The 22,767-nt window shown below is 43.5% G+C and overlaps 1 protein-coding gene across 1 annotated transcript; it reads left to right on the top strand.

The window, feature by feature from the left end:
• The first annotated feature begins 3,448 nt into the window (after positions 1-3,448).
• On the top strand, positions 3,449-21,980 carry PKN3 (protein kinase N3). Its single transcript, XM_014873177.2, has 22 exons — positions 3,449-3,539; positions 6,967-7,249; positions 7,790-7,938; positions 8,715-8,844; positions 8,938-9,089; positions 9,437-9,632; positions 9,927-10,115; positions 10,359-10,468; positions 10,954-11,097; positions 12,045-12,120; positions 13,534-13,720; positions 14,392-14,503; positions 15,316-15,392; positions 16,693-16,759; positions 17,293-17,384; positions 17,729-17,905; positions 17,993-18,055; positions 18,599-18,675; positions 19,169-19,311; positions 19,552-19,659; positions 20,226-20,306; positions 21,117-21,980. The coding sequence occupies exons 1-22, from the start codon at positions 3,516-3,518 to the stop codon at positions 21,327-21,329; spliced, it is 2,850 nt and encodes a 949-aa protein (XP_014728663.1). The 5' UTR covers positions 3,449-3,515; the 3' UTR covers positions 21,330-21,980.
• The last annotated feature ends 787 nt before the right edge of the window (positions 21,981-22,767 follow it).

The following is a 22,767-nucleotide window of genomic DNA, read 5'->3' as shown; positions in this document are numbered from 1 at the left end:
TGATGCCTCATTACTTAATTTTTATGTAGTCCTAATTGTAGTTCCTCAAGGAAAATAATCTTTTGCTAGTCTTGAATGCTTTAGGAAAAATACTGTGCCATTGTTGTTCCATCCCTGTTGGTTACTAGCAGAAAACTTATAAAAACTGTTTTGAAAGTAATCAAAGCTTCAGGCTCTGTAAAGTCAAATACCAGGAATAAGAAATGAGAAGTCTGGATAATTAAATGCTACTTAAGAGATTTTTCTTGTGCATTCTTTAGGATTTTACAGGGTGCCAAAATACTCTTGCTACTGTACTGATAATACTGAATTTGCTGTGAAACTTAAGAGTTTACTCCTGGCAATGGCTAAAGAGTAAACTGACATGGTAAAAGAATAAACCATATTAGTTGTTATTTTAATTTTTTTTCTAGCATGGAAATGATTAGGGATTAGCACATTTCTCTGCAATGCTGAAGAAATACTACAGCTGGCCATCATGTGCTCTGACTGTTCACTTAATGTCTAATTTGGCTGAATATATGTAATGGGTGTCCATTTTTTTACTGGATTTATTTTATATGTGTATAAAGAGCTTTTAAAAAGACATCCACCTTGGATAATAACGGGAGATTCATTCTTATTAAATATCTATCATGAATTCCCCACTGCTCGAGCTCCTCAAATCCAGTTAATTCCACCATGTGAAATTTGTCACAGGTGGTAGCTGGCTTCAGGTTTTTTGGCCTGAATTTTCAGGGTTAGAACATAGAGTTGGCAGCAATTTAATAAAGGTGAGGCTGCTGTGCTGGGGCTATATGGCCTATCTCAAAGGTTATTTTGAGGTTTAAAGTTTAATTGCTATAAAATGGGATCTTTTGTCTGTAATTTCTAGTGCCAAAGGAAACAAATACATCTGAGTGTGTAAATACAGTTAGAAAGGTTTGGGGTTTTTAAAGAGATTATCTGTGTACTTATTCATACTTGTCAACATAGTTTCTGTCCCTGTAAACAAGCATTATCTGAATCGATTGCTCAGTCATTTATGATATTCATTTGAATCTGTAAGCTCTTTGTACCACACTAAACCAGGTGCATAAGGATAGTACTTTGTTTATTGGATACTGTTCCTGAATTTTGAAGCCATGTTGTTTTTTGTTTTGGTTTGGTTTTTTTTGTTTTTAAAAGAGAATGAAATCAATGAAAATTTCTCTGCTGTACCTTCAAGCTATCCTTCTGTTTGAAGGAATTAAAATACATTTAACTGTTACTTGATGTTACCATTTCTAAGAGTCTTTTTCACAAGAATCAGTTTTTTTAGTCCCAAACTCGGCACAATCTTTCACGGGTGCGGTGGACAGTGTTCACTTCTCCTTTATGGAGCAGAGTGAGGGGAGGTCACAAGTGACTGATACACGACACTTGCTTCCTGCGGGAAACAGATTTCTGCTTAATGTCCTTCCTCCCCTCTCCTGGATTAAAAATCGAAACTTTTCAGACTTTTTCTTGATGATCACCTTCTCCGCGTGAATGTGCTCTGTGGGGTATAATGGAGGACAGGGGCTGCCGGTCCAAGGTCGGGACGCACCTTTAGCCCCCGCCCTGCTCCGGGGACCCCCAAAGAGTCCGCACAGCTCCCAGGCCGGTGCCGCTGCCCCTTGCCAGGCTCCTGGGCCGGACCTGCTTCGGGCTCAGCCCTGGCAGCAGGGCATGGTGCCCTGCGCGATCCTGGAGGGGCACGTCGTGCTCCCAGTTGTGACACTTTATCTTCCCGCGGGCCAGGGGCTTGCCGCATGGGCAGGAACTGCTGATCCCACTGCTGCCCGGCCCCCTCTCTCCGCTGGGTTTGCGGGACACAGCTGAACCACGCCCGGGGAATGGGGCTGGGACATTGGGTTGCCAGGGACACAGACTCTGGGAGCACCTGGGAGCTGAGAGCCAGCCCTTTCCCTCCAGCCTGCGGAAGTCCAGCTCCCCAACAGCCCTGAACTGCCCCCTGCCCTTCCTCTGCCTGTCCTGGAGGGCCTGAGACCTGAAGGAAAGAGGGGGAAGCCACTCTGTGAACCCCGAGTGCATGGTGGGCAAAGGACCCCTGCAGGCACCGTCCCAGCCAGAGACCCCCGAGCACATCCCCAGGGACAGCCAAACACAGCCCTGATCCCGACTGCTGGGACGGATCTTTTGGAGGTGTGGAAGTGTCTCTGCTCCTCGGGAACTCAATCTACACTTACTAGTTTGATTTTCTCCTCTCCAGTATTTCCACTGAATGAACAGTCAAATTAAAATTGCTTAAACACTAAGCAGAGCCTGGACCATGTTCTTAATAGCATCGGGTTTCTGAAGGGATTATATTAATCAAATGCACTCACTTTATTAACAACAGGGACATATTCAAAGGTTTTGTATTAGTTTAAGGCTTTATTAATTCAAGTCATTTAAGCTACGTCCAAATTTTTAATTTTATGATGAGTTCCTTTCATTAATTACTCAGTTGTAAATCACTTACAAAATATTTAGGCTAGAAAAACTGTTCTAATTAAGTAAAAGGAACACACATCTGTTTATTAGTATATTTCTAAATTTGTATGTGGGAATACTATCACCTCCAAATTCATTCTGATTCACAGTTGTGCTCCATGATTGAAAAGCTTATTAGTAGGGTGGTAGTATTATGTGATACTGCTGAGGAGTGTCATTAAACACCTGAAAGCAACAACTATCTTTTTCATTTGTTTTAAATACTAACACACTGTCGGTTCTGTGAGGCTGTGGCAGTACTGCAACACGGTGTTTTTTCACTACAATAGCTGGAGGATTGTTGCCAGCCTCGCCAGTGCATGCGGGATGTTTTTTCACTCAAATATTCACAGAAACACCAGATCCTGCGTGTGAAGGGGCAGTTCTATACGGAAAAATTTCCCCGGAGCCCAGCACTGTGAAGGCATCGCCCCGTTCCAGGGATGGGATGCAGGGATCCCGTCGCAAGGAGAGCTGCACTTTGCTGGTATCCGTGCGAACAAGCACCGGTCACGAGTGGAGAACTGAAACAGGGAACCACCGACGGCCCGAGCACAACGGGCCCGGCCGGGGCCACCCGCGGGCGTTTCTGCTCAGGGCTTCCAGAGGGACGGAGCGGGGGACCCGCCACTCTGCCTCCCGTCCCCTCCCTTCGGCACGGGCCCGCAGCCGCTGTGCCCCGGCGGGCACTGACCCCTCCAGCCTCTCTCCAGCCTCTCCTTCCCCGGCGGGCGCTGTCCGGTACCTCCGCGTCCGCGGCGCCCTCGCTCCTTCCCGCCGCCTCACGGGACCTCGGCCGCGCGTTTTCCTTCGGGGCGGGCGGGGGCGGCCCCACCTCAGCCGGGGGCTGGAGCGGCGGCTGCCCCGGGGCCGTGTGGGGAAGGGCGGCTCCCGCTCCTTGTCCCGCTCCCGCTCCCGAGGGCCGCCCGCCGGCGGCTCCCCCGGGCCGCCCCCGCGAGAGGGCGCTGGCGGCGGCCCCGGGACCGCCGAGTTTGAAAAGTGCCGGTCCGGGCGGAGCAATGGCGGCAATGGCGACCCCGCAGGTGAGCGCTGAGGGCTCGGGGGTGGCAGCGGGGCGAGCAGCGCCTTGGGGGAAGGCTGTGCCCGCGCCTTTTGGGGTTCCCTGTGCCCTTTGGGATCCTTATACTCTTTAGAGGTCCCTCCATCCATGCCCCGCCGGGAAAGCACCGCACCCCGCTCCGCCCTTCGGGGGTTCTTCACGGGGAAAGCACCGCTCCGCCCTTCGGAGGTCCCTCCATCCATGTCCTCGCCGGGAAAGCTCTGCGGCCCTGCGCCCTCTGGGAGTCCCTGTGCCCTTTGGGGGTCCCTCCATCCATCCCCCGCCGCAAAGTCCCGCGTCCCGCCCCGCCGGGAGCCCCGGCAGAGGCGGCTGTGCTGAGGGGCTTCGTGCCGCTCCCCCTCCGCTCGCATGGCCGCGCCCCAAGGAGGTGGGAGAAGATGTGGGAAGCTGGTGGGATCCCCTAAAAATGTCCCTCTTCGCCTCAGGGAAATGGAGTTCGGGCCAAGTTGGTGCCTACTGAGGAAATCTCTCGGCGTCGAGATGGTGTTGGAGGCGAGGCAGGGCTGGCGCGGGGCCGGGAGGGCAGCCAGGCTCCGTGCTGGGAAAACATTCGTGTCTGAAACAAGCTCCCCAGAGAGGGGGAGATGTCCTTCCTTCTTCCCATGAGACGAAAGTTTCAAGCCTAATCTGGGAAAGAAGGGACAGAGAGACCGACACAAAGAGCGCTGGCTGGCGCCCGACCGGCTTCTTCCCATCCCGGCGCTTCCTGGGCTCGCTGCTTCCCACCCTCAGCCTTGGAGTTGGGAAGGCTCCAGGCAGGACCACAAATGCCTTTTTCCTAAGTTAGCCACTAAGTTAGTGACTTTTGTCACTGAGTTAGTCACTAAGTTAGTGACTTTTTATTGTTAGACATGAATGTGGCTGGCATGAGGTTCCCTAACATGGGCGTCATCCCTACAGCACAAAGTTGCTGTGAAAGATGGGATTTAAGATGTCCTGGGAATGTTTGGGCTGCAGAGAGGATGGCAGCCTCACCACTGGCTTATTAAATCAAATTATAAATGAATTTCTGTGTTAGTGGTGAAAGTGTAAAGGCCAGGTCTGCTCTGAGTTTTGTGCAGGTGAAACTCATTTCCAAGCTGAGCATACTTGATGGGATGGGATCTCCCTGGCTGCAATCCAGAGGATTAAGTGTAACTCATACTGCTGAAATTTTTGCTAGTTAGAAAGCAGTCTGGATATTTGGGTATGACACGAGCCTGGCAGAAGCCCTGGGTGAGCTCCCCATACATCCCCACTATAAGTGCCAAAAGCAAGCCAATTTCAGCTACTTTGGGTACTTCTCTGCAAACTGTAAATGCATTTCAGGATTGTGTTGGAGACTGACCTTCCCAGGGAACCCAAGAACAGCTGCAACACAGGCTGTGGCACTGTCCTGACACCCCACTGAAATTCCTGAGCCAGAAGGCAAAATGGCTCAACCCACATGCAATTTTTCTTTCCCATGCTTCTCAAAAATGGAGTATTTTATCTTCCTGGAGCAAACGATGTTATGGCACCCTCTGATCCACAAAGCGGAAGATGGGGAAGTGAAACATGTTGCATTCTAAATGTATTTCGAAATTTAGCCTGCTGCATTAACCGATATTCAGATTAGCTTTTGACAGAGACTGATGTGGAGGAAAATTGACCTGAGAACTGCAGAGACTGTACCTGTTCTCTGAATCAATGCCCAGAGCTTCATATTCAGCACCTTTTATTGGTATTACTGTTGTACCACTGCTCATTCCTTTGCTCTGAGTGGATCCAGGGAGGGAAATTCTTACACCCATTTGCATAGTTTGGATAGAAGATGAGTCTATGTTCTTTTATTAGTTATTTAAATGAGGATTGTAACCATCAAACTCCTTTTAATAACTTGTTGCAGACTGGATAAAGAGCTTTTTGATTTTCCAGCTTAGGGCTGGTAAAGGTTGCCTGTGACTCAGGAACTCCATGATTCAAGTTCTTCCTCACAAAACTTTGGATGTCTTTCAAAGCTCTGGCTTAGTTCCTGGCTTTACTAATTGGGCGAGAACTTCCTGGAATCAGGATGTTAGTCTGAACCTTTTTGTTTCTTTACCAATCTGAACAACTCCTATTTTGGCTATTGTGGCCAAATCTTGGATTTAGGCCAACTTTTAAAACGGATTTTTTCCCTTTTTCATTGTGCTATTGGACTGAAATTGTAGCAAAAACTAATCAAGGATGTTTGGTTGAGTCTTTGATTAAGTAATTGTTTCTGGAAGAGACTTTGGATGCACAGCACACTCTGGAAGTGCATTAATGTACATGAGTAACACAAAGCCAGCGTGGTTTGTTGTTGGAAATGTGGTCAACCAGTGACAGAGTGTGAAAACAAGTCAGGATTCCCGAGCCCTGTCTTTAGGTCCTGATGTGCTCTGCGATGTTAAGCCATTTACTGTAGCAGTGCTTGACCATTTCTTTGGCATTTAAGCCATGGGTGTGAGTCATTAATCTAAGATTATGAATGCATTCATTGCTTTGGATGCCTTAAAGCTGCTCTTCCTGTTGAAGAGAGAAGCACAGGCTCTTGCTTGGATGTGTTCTGGTGTTGGGTAGCACCCTTAGGGATGCTTTACAGCTCCTGCCTGAATCCAGTGTTTATTTGGGCAGTGAGATAAAACCTCTGCTCTGCCCAAACTGGGCATGTCCAGAGTCTGTGCACAGAGCAGCTCTGTCCAGAGCTGTTGCTGAGCCATATATCACCAGAACAAGTAGTATTGGAAGTTATGTAAAACAAAGCCCGGGACAAGTGTGAATGCCACTAATGCTACTCAAAAAAATCACGTGTTTAACGTGGCCTTTAGAGAACAGAGATTGAGACACAAGTCTGCTCACCTTTTCAGACACAGCAGACAGTCAAACTTATTCTTTTCCTTGATCATTTGTAGAAACAGCTGTAGGGCTTGTGTTTTTCTTCTTCAGGGACAACAGCTGAGAGTTAACACATACTTGTGGCATTCCTAAAACCTCTAACAGATTAGCTGAAATGTGTCTTTGAGCAGCATCGAGGCATAATCAGATAAAAATGTATATCTAAAATATCATACTGGCAAAAGTTAATGTTGTTCAGAATAAGAGCAAATATTGGCTGAGCTTTGATTCTTGAAAAACAAAGATGTGTGTAGACATTAAATAACAAGGGGACAAGTAAGAGGAGGGTTTTTCTCCACTATGTTTTAAATTAAGGCATGTTAAGATCAAAGTTGTTTTCTGTCCTCGGCAATTGAAATGTAGGTTTGTCTTCTTGAAAAATGGGTGAAAAGATTGATTTCAGAATTTCTGAAATGAAGGAGTGGAATCTTATGAGGGTATTGCTGCAGTCATAAAAACAGTTGGACAATGTTCTCTCTGAAATCCTCTTGCTCAATGTTCTTGGGCTGCAGGGCAGCTCTCTCTTGCAGCTGGGCAATGGTGTGAACTTAATGGATCCAAGCTTCCAGCAGAAACTGGAGGGTGAGAAGGAGCTGCTTCGCCGGGCTATACAGAAAGAGCTGAAAATCAAAGAGGGAGCAGAAAACCTGCGCAAAGCAACAACAGACAGAAAGAATCTTGCTCACATCGAGCACGTGCTGAAATCTTCCAACCGAAAACTGGAGCAGCTGCACTGGGAACTTCAGGAGCTCAATGCAAGGATTGTGATAACAGACAAGGAGGAGAGTACAACAGGTAGGCCTTGGGTCATGATTGACTGGAACATTGTGTTAGAGTGCTTCAATCTCTAGAGATATTGAATTGATACAGTCTATTACTGAGGACTCATGAGTAGTGGGAGCTTCTTGGTACTTAGCTGATGAAATTGTCTGTGGTATAAAAAGTTCAGAATGGTGCTATAAAGGTGAAAGGAGGTGTAGGGAGAAAACCAGCTGAGATTGGTGGGCATGGGCAATATTCAGGAATAGGCTGTAGGTGGAAATGAAGAGATTTGAATAAGAGTTTCTGGGCAGTTGAACATCAGAGTGTTTTATAGGATGAATGAGTATAAAATGGAAAGAGTGCTTGTTAGGACAGGTTCATTGATAAATTAAGAAATATTTACAGATATGACTTGAACTTCATTTGAAAGTGTTTCCCAGTCAGTTTTGTAGGCAAGACCTTTTTGTACCTTATTTTATAGCCTAACTTTCCTTTGCAGCATCACCCATCTGTAACCCAGTGAAATGAAATGAGACAAAAAGACTAATGGTATGGATTGTGTTGTTTGTGCAGATGGATCTGTATCTCCAGATCCCTGTCTCTGGGAAAGAAATCCAGACCCCATGGCAAGGAAGGTTGAAGCTTTGAAAAAGCAGCTGCATGTTGAAATGAAAGTGAAGCAAGGAGCTGAGAACATGATCCAAATGTATTCAACATCCAAGGTAAGCAGGAGTAAAGAGCCATTTGGGAGCATGGATTACTGGATCAAAATTTGTATTTTAAGTCTGTACACAAATCTCTCTCTGATAATTGATGTAGGAGAGAAATTAATTTGCAAAGCTTGTTTGCCTGAATCCTAGCTCTTTGAGTCTGAGCATAATGACAGTGCCTAAGGGCACATAAGAGGTACATTAAGTCACTGATGAGTAAAGAAAGCTAAGAAAGCATTGGTGGTGTAACTGAGTTAGTTGGTGTGATGTTTTGATATCAATGAGTTGTTTAGGATAAAGCACAGCATCTCTTTATGTGAGAAAAATTTTCAGAGGTTTACTGGATTCATATTAATCTCATTTTTTTAGTTTGGCATAATCGTATTTAAAAGTCAAAAGATAATTTAAAACATTTCAAATCCAGGCTTATTATGAAGCTTAATTCAATAAGACCAGCAGTGTAAGAGGGCTCTGATATTTTATTTGTTCAAAACCTCTGCTCACAGAACACTGTAAGCACAGTTAACCAGGGAACAAGTCTCAGTGACTGCAGGATTTGGTATTAACTGAGCACATCCTTGACCTGTCCTTTCCCTCTGCAAATGGAAATCGTGATCTCAGAGTCCTTGATTCTCAGTGGTGCCTCCTTTACATAACCACTTGTGTATTCCATTTCAGAGTCAGTTATGACTTCGTGCAAGTACCACCTCACCTCGTATGTGAGCACATCATGATCACCCATTTTTAGTGCTCATGGTTCTCTCTCTGCATCTGATCCCTTTTGGCAGGAGCGGAAGCTGTTGGCTACGGCTCAGCAGATGCTTCAGGACAGCAAGACAAAGATTGAAATAATCCGCATGCACATTGTCAAAGTATCTCAGGCAGCAGGAGGGATGGAAGATACAGTGGATCCAGCAGGTAACATCCTTTAAGGAACTGATTCAGATGCAGACAGAGCCCAGTACTTGGCTGATTTTCATCCTTGCCATGTTTTACCTCTCAAATGGCCAGTGAGGATGGGGACCACCATCAGTGCTTTGGAGCTGCGGATCGAGGAGCTGAGGCATCACCTGCGCATTGAAGCTGCTGTGGCAGAGGGGGCGAAAAATGTGCTGAAGATCCTGGGGGGGAGCCGGGTACAGGATCGCAAATTTTTGGCTGAGGTAAGCAGACATTGCTCAGGCCTTCTTGAGAGGATGGTTTCATGCCCCCACATTAGTGATTTAGCATGAATGAGCAGGGTTAACCAAGTTATTAATTCAGGAATTTCCTGTCTCTCTGTGGAGACAGACTGGGATCACTTTCCCTTCTAGGGACAGCGTTCCTTGCTATGGTGAAATTTCTCAGGGACATCAGAAGTGGTTCAAGCTCTATTGGAAAATATTTTGTCTTTGTCCTGTATTAGCAAGATGTCTTGTTGGGTTTTTTCTAAGCTTACTCTAATAATACCTTGTCTGAGGCTCTCCATGGAAAACTTCTGCCTGCTTTCTGTTCTCCTTCACACTGGTAGGCTCAGGGTCGTTTGCAAGAGTCCTCTCAGAAGATTGATCTGCTGCGCTTCTCCCTGGAACGTCAGCTCAGTGAGCTTTCTCCTGATCACCCAAAAAGAGCACTCATCAAACAGGAACTAGTAAACACTTCCTCCCTGGGAGCCCGGCACAGCAGCATCCAGCCCACTTCAGTCATCAAACCTACAGCCCTTACAGGTAAAGGGATCCTGCATGACATGTTGTTGTGAGGAGGACAGAGAGAAAAAATAATTCTATTTCTTCTTGTTGTTATATGGACATTGGATTTTCTAGGAGCTGGACTTCTGTCTTCTAGGTCAGGCAGAGCTTTCTGAGCATACAGATTTGCAGTCTGTTAATGCGGAGTCAATTTAAACTATTAACTAAGAAATTATGAATCTGAGAAATTCTGGGACCTTTTTGAGGTCAGGCTGACTGGAGTCACTTTATCTTTTACAAAATAATATTTCTTATTCTCCTAAAATTCCTCAGGAACACTGGAAGTGAGACTGATGGGATGTCAGGATCTATTGGAAAATGTTCCAGGACGTTCCCGAATGACAAGTTCTTCTCCCATCTGTGGCAGCCCAAGTGATTTGAGGTCCCTTTCCCGGACACGAGTTGGCTTGGGCATCCATGGCCGTGGTGTTGCAGGAAAATACCGGAATGAAGAGCCATGCAGTGAGTACAGGGCTCCCTTTTGACCTGCTGGTGGCACATCAGAGCAAGGGGGCTTTTCACTGGATCATCCTGGAATGAGTGTTGTTATCAGAAACCTGATTTCTGCAAAAGTAAGAGAGAGAAGGAATTGCATTTTGCCTGGTCCTCCTAGGACTCTCCTGGAAATTGGTTGGGATGTCCACCTTCAGCATGAGAGATTTTCTTTGGTAAAACGTTATAATCCATGTTTCCTTCTTTGTCCAGATGAGGTCCTTGCTGTGCTCAAAGTGGACAATAAAGTGGTTGGCCAAACAAACTGGGGACCAGTTAATAACCAGGCGTGGGACCAGAGCTTTGCCATTGAGCTGGACCGAGTAAGTCTGCCTCAGATTCATGTGGTGTTTGCTTTTCCATTTAACCTTACCTGATTTGCTTGTTTAGGTGCCATTCCACTTGGGTCAACCCTGTATTGCTGCTGTCCCCATGTCCTTTGATTTGCCAGTTAGCTCAGCCTTCCCCTGAAGGCAGAGCATCTCTGCCAGAGATGCAGATTGAACAGCATCTGCTGTCCTTCTCTCCTTATCTGAGCAGTTTTATTTCATCTTATCAGCAAAGTGGCTCTTAGGGATTTCTAAATGGGGAGCCAAGACAGCAACCTCCAAGAGGGTCTGTAGCTACAAAGATCTGAAAACATCAAAAGCAGGGAACAGAAGCACTAAAGAATTTTTTTATGCATAATCTTTAGTTTACTGATTCTTTTTTTTTTTTTTAACAAATACATGTGCCATTTCCTGAGCATGGAGCAGTATGTAATTATTCTGCCTTTGTTTTCTCCCCCACCATTCACCCATCCCACCAGTCTCGTGAGCTAGAAATTGCAATTTATTGGAGAGATTGGAGAGAACTCTGTGCAGTGAAGTTCTTACGTTTGGATGATTTTCTTGATAATGAACGTCATGGGATGTGCCTCTCGCTGGAGCCCCAAGGAATGCTTTTTGCAGAGGTATAAATGTAAGATTTGTTTCTTTTTCAGGGAATTCTGTCTGTTTAGGGTGTCTGCCCTGAAAGCAGTTGTTCGACCCAGAATACAAAGAATGGAAGGAGCAATAATCTAGAAGGGGAGAATGATACCTGAAACCCTCTTGCATCAATAACCCATATAAGAATAAGGAGCAACATGATAGAATAGATGTGCACATGCCATAGCCTGGAGTGACTCTTCAGCTGCTCCACTGCAATTATGTGTGTGTGTGCTGTGAAAATCAGTTCGTTTTTATTTGCTTTCATTATGAGTCATTGGTGGCACTTTAATTAAACATATGGTTTAATGGTCAGGATTGAATCACAGAGACTGTAGAATCAGAGCTCCAAACTCCCTCTGGCTATGCTTATTTTATCATCTTTCTGAGGCTAATAATAGTTTGAAGTACCATCAATGTAGAGATCATCTCGATAATCCCTTAAAAGCCTCAGTATTTTCTCCTTTGTGTTGTGATGAAAGTTCCTGTGGTTATCATTCTAAAGTAGGATCTGAACCTCATGTACCGAAATTTGCCTCCTCTCCTTGCCTTCATGTTTTTTGTGGTTGGTTTGTGGCATTTGCTTTTGTTTTTTTTTTTTTGGTTTTACTTCTGTGCCATGAACTACTGTGTCTGTTACCCTACAAATGGGTGTGTTTTATATGCATGGCTTCACAAACCAGATAAAGTCTTAATTCTGGGGATTTTCTCAATTTCAGGTAGCAGATAATTCCAATCTCTAAACCCACAACTAAAGTAGAAACTGATTAGAGGGTGAATCTGGAATAACTGAGTCTGGAGTCTGGGTGTGACTTGAAACTTGCCAAACAGATAGAAAGGGAGATTTTGATGAGAAGACAGGCATGTGTGAAAATTTGGGTTTACAGTTGAAATGGAGAATCCTGACTAATCCCTTTTGCTTCTCTGACAGGTGATGTTCTGTAATCCTGTCATTGAGAGGAAGCCAAAACTGCAGCGTCAGAAGCGCATTTTCCCCAAGCAGAAAGGTGAGGTGCTGGAGAAATGACTGTCCAGGGTGAGAGCAGGGGTTTGCACAAGCACGTTCTGCTGTCCTACTCAATCTGAGAGATTAAAACTCTTGCTAATTACTGTGTATGTGAAAGTTTGTTCAGTTACATTAAGTGCAGGCAGTCTGGGTGCAGCACCATCTGTAATGTAGTATTGTCGTGGTGCTGTTACTCACAATTAACATTACTAGGAGGATTTAATTGCTAGTTATTTAACAGACTACTTAGCACTGGGGCCTCCAGCATAAGAAGGACATGGACCTCTTGGAGCAGGGAGGGCCACCAAGATGCTCAGAGGGCTGGAGCTCCTCTGCTTTGGACACAGGCTGAGAGAATTGGGGCTGCTCAGCTCAGAGAAGGCTCTCGAGAGACCTTGGAGCCCCTCCCAGTGCCTTAAAGAGGCTCCAAGAAAGCTGGAGAGGGACTCTGGCTAAGGGTCTGGAGTGACAGGACCAAGGGAGAATGGCTTCCCACTGATAGGGCAGGATTAGATGGGATATTGGGAAGAAATTGTTCCCTGTGAGGGTGGTGAGGCACAGGTTGCCCAGAGAAGCTGTGGCTGCTGCATTCCTGGAAGTGTCCAAGGCCAGATTGGATGGGGCTTGGAGCAACCTGGGATAGTGAAAGGTGCCTCTGCCCATGGCAGGGGGTTTGAATTAGATGGTCATTAAGGTCCCTTCCAATCCAAACCGTTCCACGATTCTATGAGAAGATCCAGGACTCAAACTGTACTAATTTAACCAGCTCTTCTGTTACTGATGAACAGATATTGGAAGGTTTTCAGGAAAACTCTGAATTGCAGAACACTGTAGCATGAACAGGATACTGACTGTCTATCAAGTCTCTAGAGCTGACATCTGATATATGAGATTTGTGGACTGGAATAGCTTGCATAGTTTCTTATTTCTCTGCAAATTCTTTCTTGTGAAGCTGAATAAGGTGAAACTTTACATACTGAGCTTTTGTGGCAGTGAGGATAAATGAGATTTTATATTTATACTCTTCAGGAAGTAGTAAAAATAATGAAAATATCCCAAATGTTTTACTTTTTAACACATTTTCAAAAACTTCCTGTTAACAGACTGTGTAATTAAAATGTAGTGTTGAAAGAGAAGAAAACCTGACTTGAAGTAAAATCAATTTTTAATGTTCTATTCAATTTCAACTTCAAGATTGTTATGGTATTATATGGAACTGAACTTAGATGAAATAGCAGATCTGTTCCATCATCATCATCATTCATCTTTATTCCCTGAAGAAAACCTCATTCTCCCAAGGGTGAGCTGCCCTTTTGGAGTAACCCACGGGTGTTTGGTTGAAAACTAGAGTTTAACACTACATGAGACTGTAATTTGTGTAATCTTACTGGTGGTTTGACTCTGACTCCTCCAGGGAAGGAATTTCTCCGAGCTCCTCAAATGAACATGAATGTTGCAGCTTGGGGTCGCCTGATGATGAGTTTCCTCCCTCCCTGTAGTTCCATCAGCACTCTGAGTCCTCCACTTCATGATCCAGATCACACAGACTTTCCTCCAGTTTCCCCACAAAGTCATGGTGATTCAGTGTCCAAATTGAGTAGGTAAGTGATGTCCTGAGTGTTGTGTAACACTCTGGAATGGGTGTAGGGTAAATCTTAAAATTATGTTGCACCTTACTGAAGTGGAGGAAGATACTAAAGAGAAAAATTTATCTGTCTACAAAAAGATGTACAGTTTCTGTGCTCAAAAGGAAAGAAAATTCCATTCATTAAATGTCTTCACCAGTAGAGTAACTGATCTATGCAAGGTCACCATGTGATTGTTGTGATAAAAATGCATTCTGCTCTCATGACTAATGTAGTACTCAGAAGGGACATATTCCCCCAAAATAAATTTTTTAGTGGAATTAGTTATTCTCTAAAGAGATTATTCCCACTGATGCACAAGACCTAAGAAAGAAAAAAAGCGACTCAGTTACTGTGTTTCTATTAAAGTCAAGATTTATTTAAATTCTTGACTTATTTGTACATACCTGTGTTTCGTTAATTTTATAGCATCAGAGAGCCAGTGTTAGAATGTGAGTAATCAACTTTTAATTAATGTAGAAGAGAATATATCATGTTGGTACTTCACAGACTTATGGTGTGAGTCAGGGAGTCCTGTTGTACCGTGATTTGGACTGAACTAGCACAGCAGAGGTGATACAAAGGTGTCTGTGTACAATACTCTGCTCTAAGGCAAAATTTCCTTCAATTCTGTCTTACAAATACAGTGACTTCCCTGTGGCCAAGCTTGCATTTGCTGATGAAGCACCACCCAAGCCCCCACGCCTTTTTCTGATGGCCAACTCCAAGGAATCAACACCAACTCCTGCAGATTCTCCGGTATCCACCTGGGCTAATTGGGAATTTTGTCTTTGCTGGTTGGTGTTCTTTCAAGGCCTTGTTCTTATTTATTTATTACTGAAGAAATTTGCTATGCTTTAGGCAGGTGCCTCATTAGCTGGCTGATCTCCAGGAATCCAGAATCCAGTGAATTGTTTTGGCAGGGAGTCTTCAAAAAGAGTTGCACTTTTCTTTTACCCCTCTTTTTTAAAAATTATAACTTGCTTTTCTTGGAGAAGCAAAATGGGAGGTAGGTCAGCATTGGGAGTTCAGGGCAAGAGTACAGTACAGACTGCACAGAGAAAGCAGGGAAGGAGGGTCAGCAGGCTTTTAGGAGCAAGTGAGGTTCTTTGTCATTGAAGAAACTGGGCAAAACCAAGAGCAGCTTTACTTTTCTGACAGGAAGGAGCAGGAAAATTGCTTTGAGCAGTAAACAGTAAAATGACCTGTTCTACCACATTTTACCCTTTCTCATTTGGCTTTTGTGACTGAGGAAACTTCATTCTTTGATCATTGTAACTCTAGACATGAGATGCCATTTTCTAGGAAGTAAATGTTCTATCCTAGACTTTTAAAAGTGTTTATTTTAAAATATTTGACCCTATAAAAATTATTGTACAGGCGAATAGTTTAGTGTGCTCATAGATAATCTGTTTTTGTGCTACTTACCTCCAAGCAGAGGCAGTGAACATCTGCAAGAACATGTGTGTGGTCATTCTAGATCTTGACAGAGGAGAAAAATTGGAAGTGGTGTTCAGGTTAGACTTGGTGATTTCAGAGAATGAGCCAGTGTATTTTCTTTCTCCTCCTAGTGCCTGAAGAGGCTACATGTTGAGGAGAAGTCTTGCAGCTCTCCTGTAACCAGATTTCCAATCCCAGCGTCTCCAAGGTAACTGTGGATAGCATGGACTGTCTCAGGTCGTATATTAAAGTGTCACTGGGCTCAAATTTTTGAGCATGAAGTCTAAAATTCTGCTCAAAGTCTGCTTTGGTTTCTCAGCAGCAGATTCTTAATGCTGAATGGGGACAATACAATGAAAAATGTGCTCTGAACTTCACTTATCTAAATGTCTGCTGTGTCTGTTCATTAACCCAAATAGTGAACCTATTGGTAGACTGAGAACTGCAGTGTAAGAGGTGATTTAGTGGAAGGTAAAGTCATTTAGTTGTCTTTAAGGGCTTCCTTGTGTTTGAAGTGCTGTAGTGTAGTACATTTAGATGTCTGTGTGCTAAGTAATACATTCCAGAACTACTTTTAGCATCCCTCACACTCTTCTATTTCTATTGATTTGCAGTACATTGTCTCTCATTATGATGGGAGACATCAAACAGGCAGTTGATTATAGTCTGTGGCACTTGTACAGACACATTTTGTATGTAACAGGGATACACAGCAGTAAATATACCCAAGACAAGTAAAAAAACCAGTTTACTGTTGTTGAACAAAGACTGACTTAAAAAGCAGAAATAGCAAAATCTTCATGGACAGATACTCAGCTCTTCTTTCACTTTACTAGAGGAGTATGGAGTGTCTCTTGCCTTTTAAAAATGATCCTGGACTAAAACATTTAGGGTGTAGGTTATTTTGGGTTTTTTAATCATTTGCTAGCAATTTTTTAGCCTGAGTTTCCTTGATGACACTTTGTGGCTGACATTACCTTCTATGGCATCTCTTTATTCAGCTGTTTTCTTCCAACAACATATTGTCTGTTGTCCCAGTGTGTTTAATTTCCAGTTCCTGCTTAAGAACTTCTGTTCTTCTTACACCCTTGTCCTCCTAGCACTGTAGACATGTTCATGTCCGATTACAATTGCTGCTGAGCCTGATTAAAGGAGCATAGCTGAAATTGAGTTTTACTAGCCAAGGATGGGGATGGAGAGGAACTAATCCTGTTCCTGAAAGTAACTGAGAGAACAAGCGTAGAAGAGTCAGAATTGTTGCTCCTGTTGCCAGTACAGGTGGAAGTCAGACTGCTGCCAATTTCCTTACATCGAGGTTACCTTCTTCTTTCTTAAGTGGCAGAAGAGCAGCACAAGCTTTAGTTGTCAGGATTAGGTGAGGGGTGGTTGGCACAGCTGTTTGCTTTCCTTTTTTCTATACAGAGCTTCCTCTCTTGACATAAACACACAGTCCTTTGTTACCTGCTCATGCATCTCTTGGGTACTGTCTCTTCTCTGTTTCACTGCAGGAAAAGGACAGTGGAGCTCGAGGATTTTCACTGCATTGCTATGTTGGGCCGCGGCCACTTTGGGAAGGTAGTAGAGAAGTACACTGTGGAGGAGGGCAGTGGTTGTGACAATGGGGCTCTGCCTGGGAGTCTGAATAGAAACACTGCAGAACAGGAGAGATCAAACCCAGCCCAGCAGCTGGTAACTGTTGTTAACAGAATTCCTGAGGATTTGTGACTTCGAAGCCTGGAGAAAGCTGTCCTGAGAGTGCTAAATCAAAGCCCACCATTACCATTCCTTTCATGAGGATCACTAGTGGAAGAGCTCCATTCTCAAAATTGTGCTTAGCCCCCTCTGTGAGAACTCTGAGGTGCTCCTAAAGCACTGGGCCAGCTGTGATGGTACTGTTTGGGAGAAGGACATAAATTACACCCACATCCTTCTGGACTGCTGCAGCACAAGGAGCAAAACAGAAGTGCTCTGTTTTTTGAGTTCCTTGAGTTTGGTTTTGAGGATGACTGTGTGGAGTGGATGGAAATAGTTGGTGTCAAATTGAGTTAAAGTAATCTGATAAGGAAATACAAGATTGTTTAAAGTATAGTTTTTCTGTTGTCTTTCAGGTACTGCTGGCCCGATACAAGGCAACTGGGAAGCTGTATGCCATCAAAGCCTTGAAGAAAAAAGACATTATTAGGAGAGATGAAATTGATAGGTGAGCTTTGTCTAGAGATGGTACTATTGCCACCACTACTGTAATCAAATGTTAACAGTTATGATGTGTACTGGCTGTGGTACTCTTAAGCCTTAAGATTTGGCTAACTAAAATCAGAAATAAGGAAATCTAGAATGGTGTCTAACTTTTGTAAGAATGACACCTGAAGAACACTCTAAAACTCAAGGTTTGGAAGTATATAAGGTAAATATTATATTAGGCCACACTTTTTATTTCTCTGACTTAAGATGTAAAGATTTTCTTCTTCACCCTCTCTTTCTCAGAACAGGCTTTTCTGCTGAATCTGTTTAACACTGATGTTTTCATTCTTTGAATCCTGGCAGCTTGAACTGCGAGAAGCGAATCTTTGAGGTGGTCAATTCTTCTGATCATCCGTTCCTTGTCAACATGTTTGCATGTTTCCAGACCCCCCATCATGCCTGTTTTGTGATGGAGTACACTCCAGGGGGGGATCTGATGATGCGCATACACGAAGATGTCTTTCCGGAGCATATGGCACAGTGAGTGAGAATTATTCTTGTCTCCAGGCATTATAAATTTTTAACTTCAATCTCATATATTGCCTGATAACTGTTTCTGTCTTGTAGGTTTTATACAGCCTGTGTAGTCTTGGGGCTCCAGTTCTTGCATGAGAAGAAAATTGTTTATAGGTAATGCAGCAGAGATTCAAGACAGTTCAGCAACTTGAAGGTTGATTTTTCCTGTAGCTGTGTCTGGAGCTCACTTCTCTTGCTGGTGTTTCTAATCTTTCTGTCTGTCTTTATTTTCCCTGCCGCTATCAGCATGTTCATCGTGCTCACAGTAGAGAAAGTCACCTAGAAGCTATTCATCTGGCATGTTGCAGGTGACTAATCCTCTGTGACATGTCAATGCATTCTGGGGGGCACCTGTAAGTCACTGCTTTCTTTTTCACTGGGATAGTCAGGTAATTTGTCATGCTGTTGTGGGAGCTCTTTTCCAGATGAAGCCCCACCCAGCTCCAAGCTGCTCTGTGAGCCTTTCATTTAGGGGAAAATATCAATCAATTAAGGGGAGTCTTCCAAATAATGCACAATTAAACCAAATGTAGACCTTAGTCAATCTAGATTTTATTCTCTTTATTAACATCTACCTTCCGCCTCTTGCAAAAAAGCATATTAGGTGATAATCCTCAGTTTTCATCCACTATTTTCTTTCATCTCCTTTGCCTGCAGGGACCTGAAATTGGATAATCTCCTTTTAGATGCTGAAGGATTTGTGAAGATTGCAGATTTTGGATTGTGTAAGGAAGGTGAGTAACTGGAGAAGCTGAAATTGACCCATCAGGATCAGTTTACGATCTGAGCTTTAGTAGGTGTTTGTGTGTAACTTGTATTAATCCCCATTAAAAAAATTTTAAAAGACAAACAATAAAAAACCCCTCACCTATGATGAATTTGCAAAGAATACCATGTTGTGTAATCTTCAAGAGACTTTTGAAAGCATTTAAAATGTGCTTGTTTTCTCAAAGGAGCCAGAATATAGGATAATATGAAACATGTAGATGAGTAAATGAGCAGTGGAACATGCAGGAAATTCCCTTGGGTTTGCTGTTTATTTAAGCATTGTCTGTATATTTGTTATTTGGAGTCGTTGGGAGCCTCAGGTTTTACACTTCTCACTGGCAATTCCCCTTGCCCAGGTAACAACATCAGGTGACAAACTACAGCTTTCAGGAGGTGAGGCTGCATCAAATCCATCAAGTAACTTGTGCTGGATTTTATCAAAGTGTTCTTTTCCTACAGGAATAGGTTTTGGGGACCGGACAAACACCTTCTGTGGCACCCCTGAGTTTCTGGCCCCTGAAGTGCTGACAGACATCTCGTACACACGGGCAGTGGACTGGTGGGGCCTGGGGGTGCTCATTTATGAGATGCTTGTTGGTGAGGTAAGGCCAGCTTCCCTTCCCTCAGGGAATCTCACTAACCAGGCTTGGGGACCTGACCACCCGAAGTAAAATTTTGCTAAATGTAGCCAAATTGTTTATTAGTACTTCAGTTATATTTTTCTCATTCATAGTGATTGCCAAACAGTAATTAATCCATACAACTCCCTGCTATTCTCAGGCTTATTTAATAGTGAGGAATGGGTGCTATGTGGATTGAATAATAGAATGTCTCAATTGCAGTCACCATTCCCTGGAGATGATGAGGAGGAAGTCTTTGACAGCATTGTCAATGATGAAGTCCGGTATCCACGATTCCTTTCAACTGAAGCACTTTCCATAATCCGTAAGGTAAAGGGCTGATGGGTCTCTGGGAGCCTGAGGAATTTGCATTTACTGTGTAAGTAGATCCAGAGGGACTTGATTAGGATTGTACAGCATTTGTGTGTGTAGTCTGGAGCTGCCTACATAGGCTAAGGGAATATTTAAAATTTGCACTTATTTTCTCTTCCTTCTCTTCATATAAATGCAATTCTTCTGTGTAAGGATGACTAAGCAGGCTGCCTACTGTTCCTGCTAAGTCTGGCACAGAGAAGTGTTGATTCAAGGGCAGGAATGTCAGAGCCATTCAATAGAAATGGCTGGATTCAGTTTTTGAATGTGACCCTATAGTCACAGGTGCACAATTAAGCTGAGATGCTCCATGCAGTTTATGGCAGGTATCTTATTGCTGTTGGAAAATTGTTTACAAGGAACTAGGTCTGAGTTATTCCTGGCAGATGATGACCTTGGTGCAAAGTGAGAATGAGGAAACACCGAGGGATCAATCCACTGCCTTTCTTTTGTTTTTCTCTCCAGAACATTATTTCTGTCCATCCTTGTTCTCATTGTTTAATTTTGAACTGATATTTCTGCAGCTGCTTCGGAAATGTCCAGAGCGTAGACTGGGAGCAGGGGAAAAAGATGCAGAAGAGATAAAAATCCAGCCCTTTTTTAAGGTAGGAACTTGGTTTATATTTCTCCCTTATTTCTTGTATTTGAGCAGAGTGATTTTCTCTCTGTTGGTATTGAGGCTTGTTTCCCTTTGTTATCAGGGAGATCTTAGTGCACCTCATTGATCCATTCAGGACTATGTTTCAAGTCTTGCTTGAAATGACAAACCCCAGGTCTGTTTTCTGGGATCTTTATGTTTCCAGATACAGTTTATTTCTGATCGTGCTGCTTCTATGTACAAATATTTAACTTTAGAGACATGAACAAATATTCCTTTTAAAATCAAACTGCAGCATCAAAGATATTATCCAGTGATGACAGTGATTGTCAGTCAGTCTGTTTGATCACCTGCATTTTCAGGATACACATGACTCTTAAGAGAAATGGAGGTTAAATTGCTTTGTGTCAGGGGTACGTGCCTGTTCCAGGCAAAAGTGTTGCCATCCCTCCTCATTATTACTCATCTACCCAAAAATTTTTAGCCTTATAACCCTTGTCTGGCTTTGCACTGGAGCTAGAAAAGAACTTGGATGTCAGCAGAAATTGCTGGGATCCACACATCCACCTGGCCACGGCTGAGCTGTAGTTCTGTTCCTCCTATATACAGTTGTTGCTGTAAAATACACTGCATGGAATCTCTGCACCACCTCCTGTGCTGTTTGTTTTGGGCTTTTTTCAGTTCCCTCTTTCTTTTTTAATTATTGGAAGTAAGACATCTTGCAAATGATCCGTGAGAGAGGCTGCATTTCTCCCTCTGACTTCCACATTTCATAATCTTTGTGTCAATCTGGCCTGTTGCCTTCCTTTTCTTATAGGGAATTGACTGGGATGCCTTGTTTGCCAGGAGGCTGAAACCCCCCTTTGTGCCCACATTAAAAGATCCAACAGACATCAGCAACTTCGATGAAGAGTTCACTTCCCAAAAGCCAATCCTTACTCCTCCTGAGGAGGTTTCTCTCCTAACCCGTAAGGAGCAGACTGTCTTCAAGGACTTTGACTTTGTTTCCAGACACCTTTTAGCTGTGTGATTCCTGGGCTATAAAAACACGACGAGACTGTTACCACCTTGAGAGAACAGAGAAGACTTTGCATGGCCAGTGGAAAAGCCTACAGGATTTGTAGTACAGGTAGTGCTGATGGCCCCAGGATGAGGTGCCCTGAATTAATCTGCTGCGGGTTTTCCAGCCCCATTTGTTGGAAGGATCCTGGATGTCAATTACCCTTAAGAAATAATTAACGTTTGACTGAGTATATCTTCTTCTGTCATTGAATGTAGATGAAATTTGGAATTTAAGCTGGACTTGATGAAATCAAATCATCTCTGCGACCCAGGTTACTCTTTGCAAAAAGCCTAAGTAAGTAGAGTGACTTTTTAAAGTTGTAGCATAGCAGGGGAATGGCCACTTCTCACTGATTTTCTAGAATTGCAGCATTCCCTCCTGGTAATGGTTTTATGCCATTTCCCATTCATAAAAATGTGTATGCCAGACAAGGAATGGATTTTCACTACCGAGACAATGATGTTTGATAATGATCCAAGTGATTTATTGGAAGGAATATGAATCTTTCTATTTAAGGATGCCAACTCTTAGCTATTGTTTTTAATGATATCAAACTCCACAGCTTTGCACATGTTTTTTTCTTTTTTTGAAAATAAAGTTATCTTTCCATATAATAAATATTCAACTTTTCATCTTCTTTGCGTCAGCTGAATGCTTCAGATCAAACCAAATGCTAACCAAAATGCTTAACAAACAGGCAGGACTTTAATTTTCTCCATAAGTGCCAGTAGTAATATTTTTTTCTTCCTTCCTTCTCACTTAGGTTGTCTCTGTACATACTGCACGGTGTCATCAGCTGTCAGATATCAATGACTGCAGTCAGGTTCTCTCTCCATAGATTTTATCAGTGTGTACATCCTGTATAATTTTTGGGGACTGCTAAGTAATTACAGTTAGTACTGGAAAATCAGTGAGTTAAAGGTGATTTCATTGCCTCGTAATCTATCTTGTAATTATACTTGGTAAGAAATTTTCATGTCTTAAATTCATAGTGTTAGCTCATTGGGCAAAAAGGGAAGGGTTTTTAGAGATGAGGCATCTGATGCAAACAAGGACACAATCATTGCTCTTTCAGTTCGTCTTTACCAGATGGAGACAGGAGTTGGACTAAGGCAGCTGTGTTGTAGCTGGAGACAAGGATCTAGGGAATTGTTAAGCCAAGGCAGGTCCCAGTGCTTCAGGATTCAGTGAGGTAAGAGCTCTGTTTGTACAAACCAGGGATACTTCACACTCAACCTACATTTCCTATTTTCATAGCCAAGTATAGCTGTTTCTGAAAATTCCCATGTACAAAGATCCTTTCAACCTCCTGCTCAGCCTGGCAGTGCACTGGCCTGTTTAGAGCAGGATACACATTTTCCTCACTCTTGTCTGAGTGGCAGTTGCTGTTGGCCCCCGTGGTGTG

The sequence above is a fragment of the Sturnus vulgaris genome, chromosome 22 (genome assembly GCF_052056855.1).
Source record: "Sturnus vulgaris isolate bStuVul1 chromosome 22, bStuVul1.hap1, whole genome shotgun sequence".
Classification (NCBI taxonomy): Eukaryota; Metazoa; Chordata; class Aves; order Passeriformes; family Sturnidae; genus Sturnus; species Sturnus vulgaris.
This window is presented reverse-complemented; position numbering and strand designations above follow the sequence as displayed.

What these genes read in the sequence shown, in the direction of transcription:
- PKN3 (XM_014873177.2), top strand. Translation starts at nt 3,516, where the DNA reads ATGGCGGCAATGGCGACCCCGCAG. An exon ending in CCGGAATGAAGAGCCATGCA is followed by an intron (nt 10,116 to 10,358) that starts GTGAGTACAGGG and finishes TTCTTTGTCCAG; the next exon opens with ATGAGGTCCTTGCTGTGCTC. An exon ending in CCAATCCCAGCGTCTCCAAG is followed by an intron (nt 15,393 to 16,692) that starts GTAACTGTGGAT and finishes GTTTCACTGCAG; the next exon opens with GAAAAGGACAGTGGAGCTCG.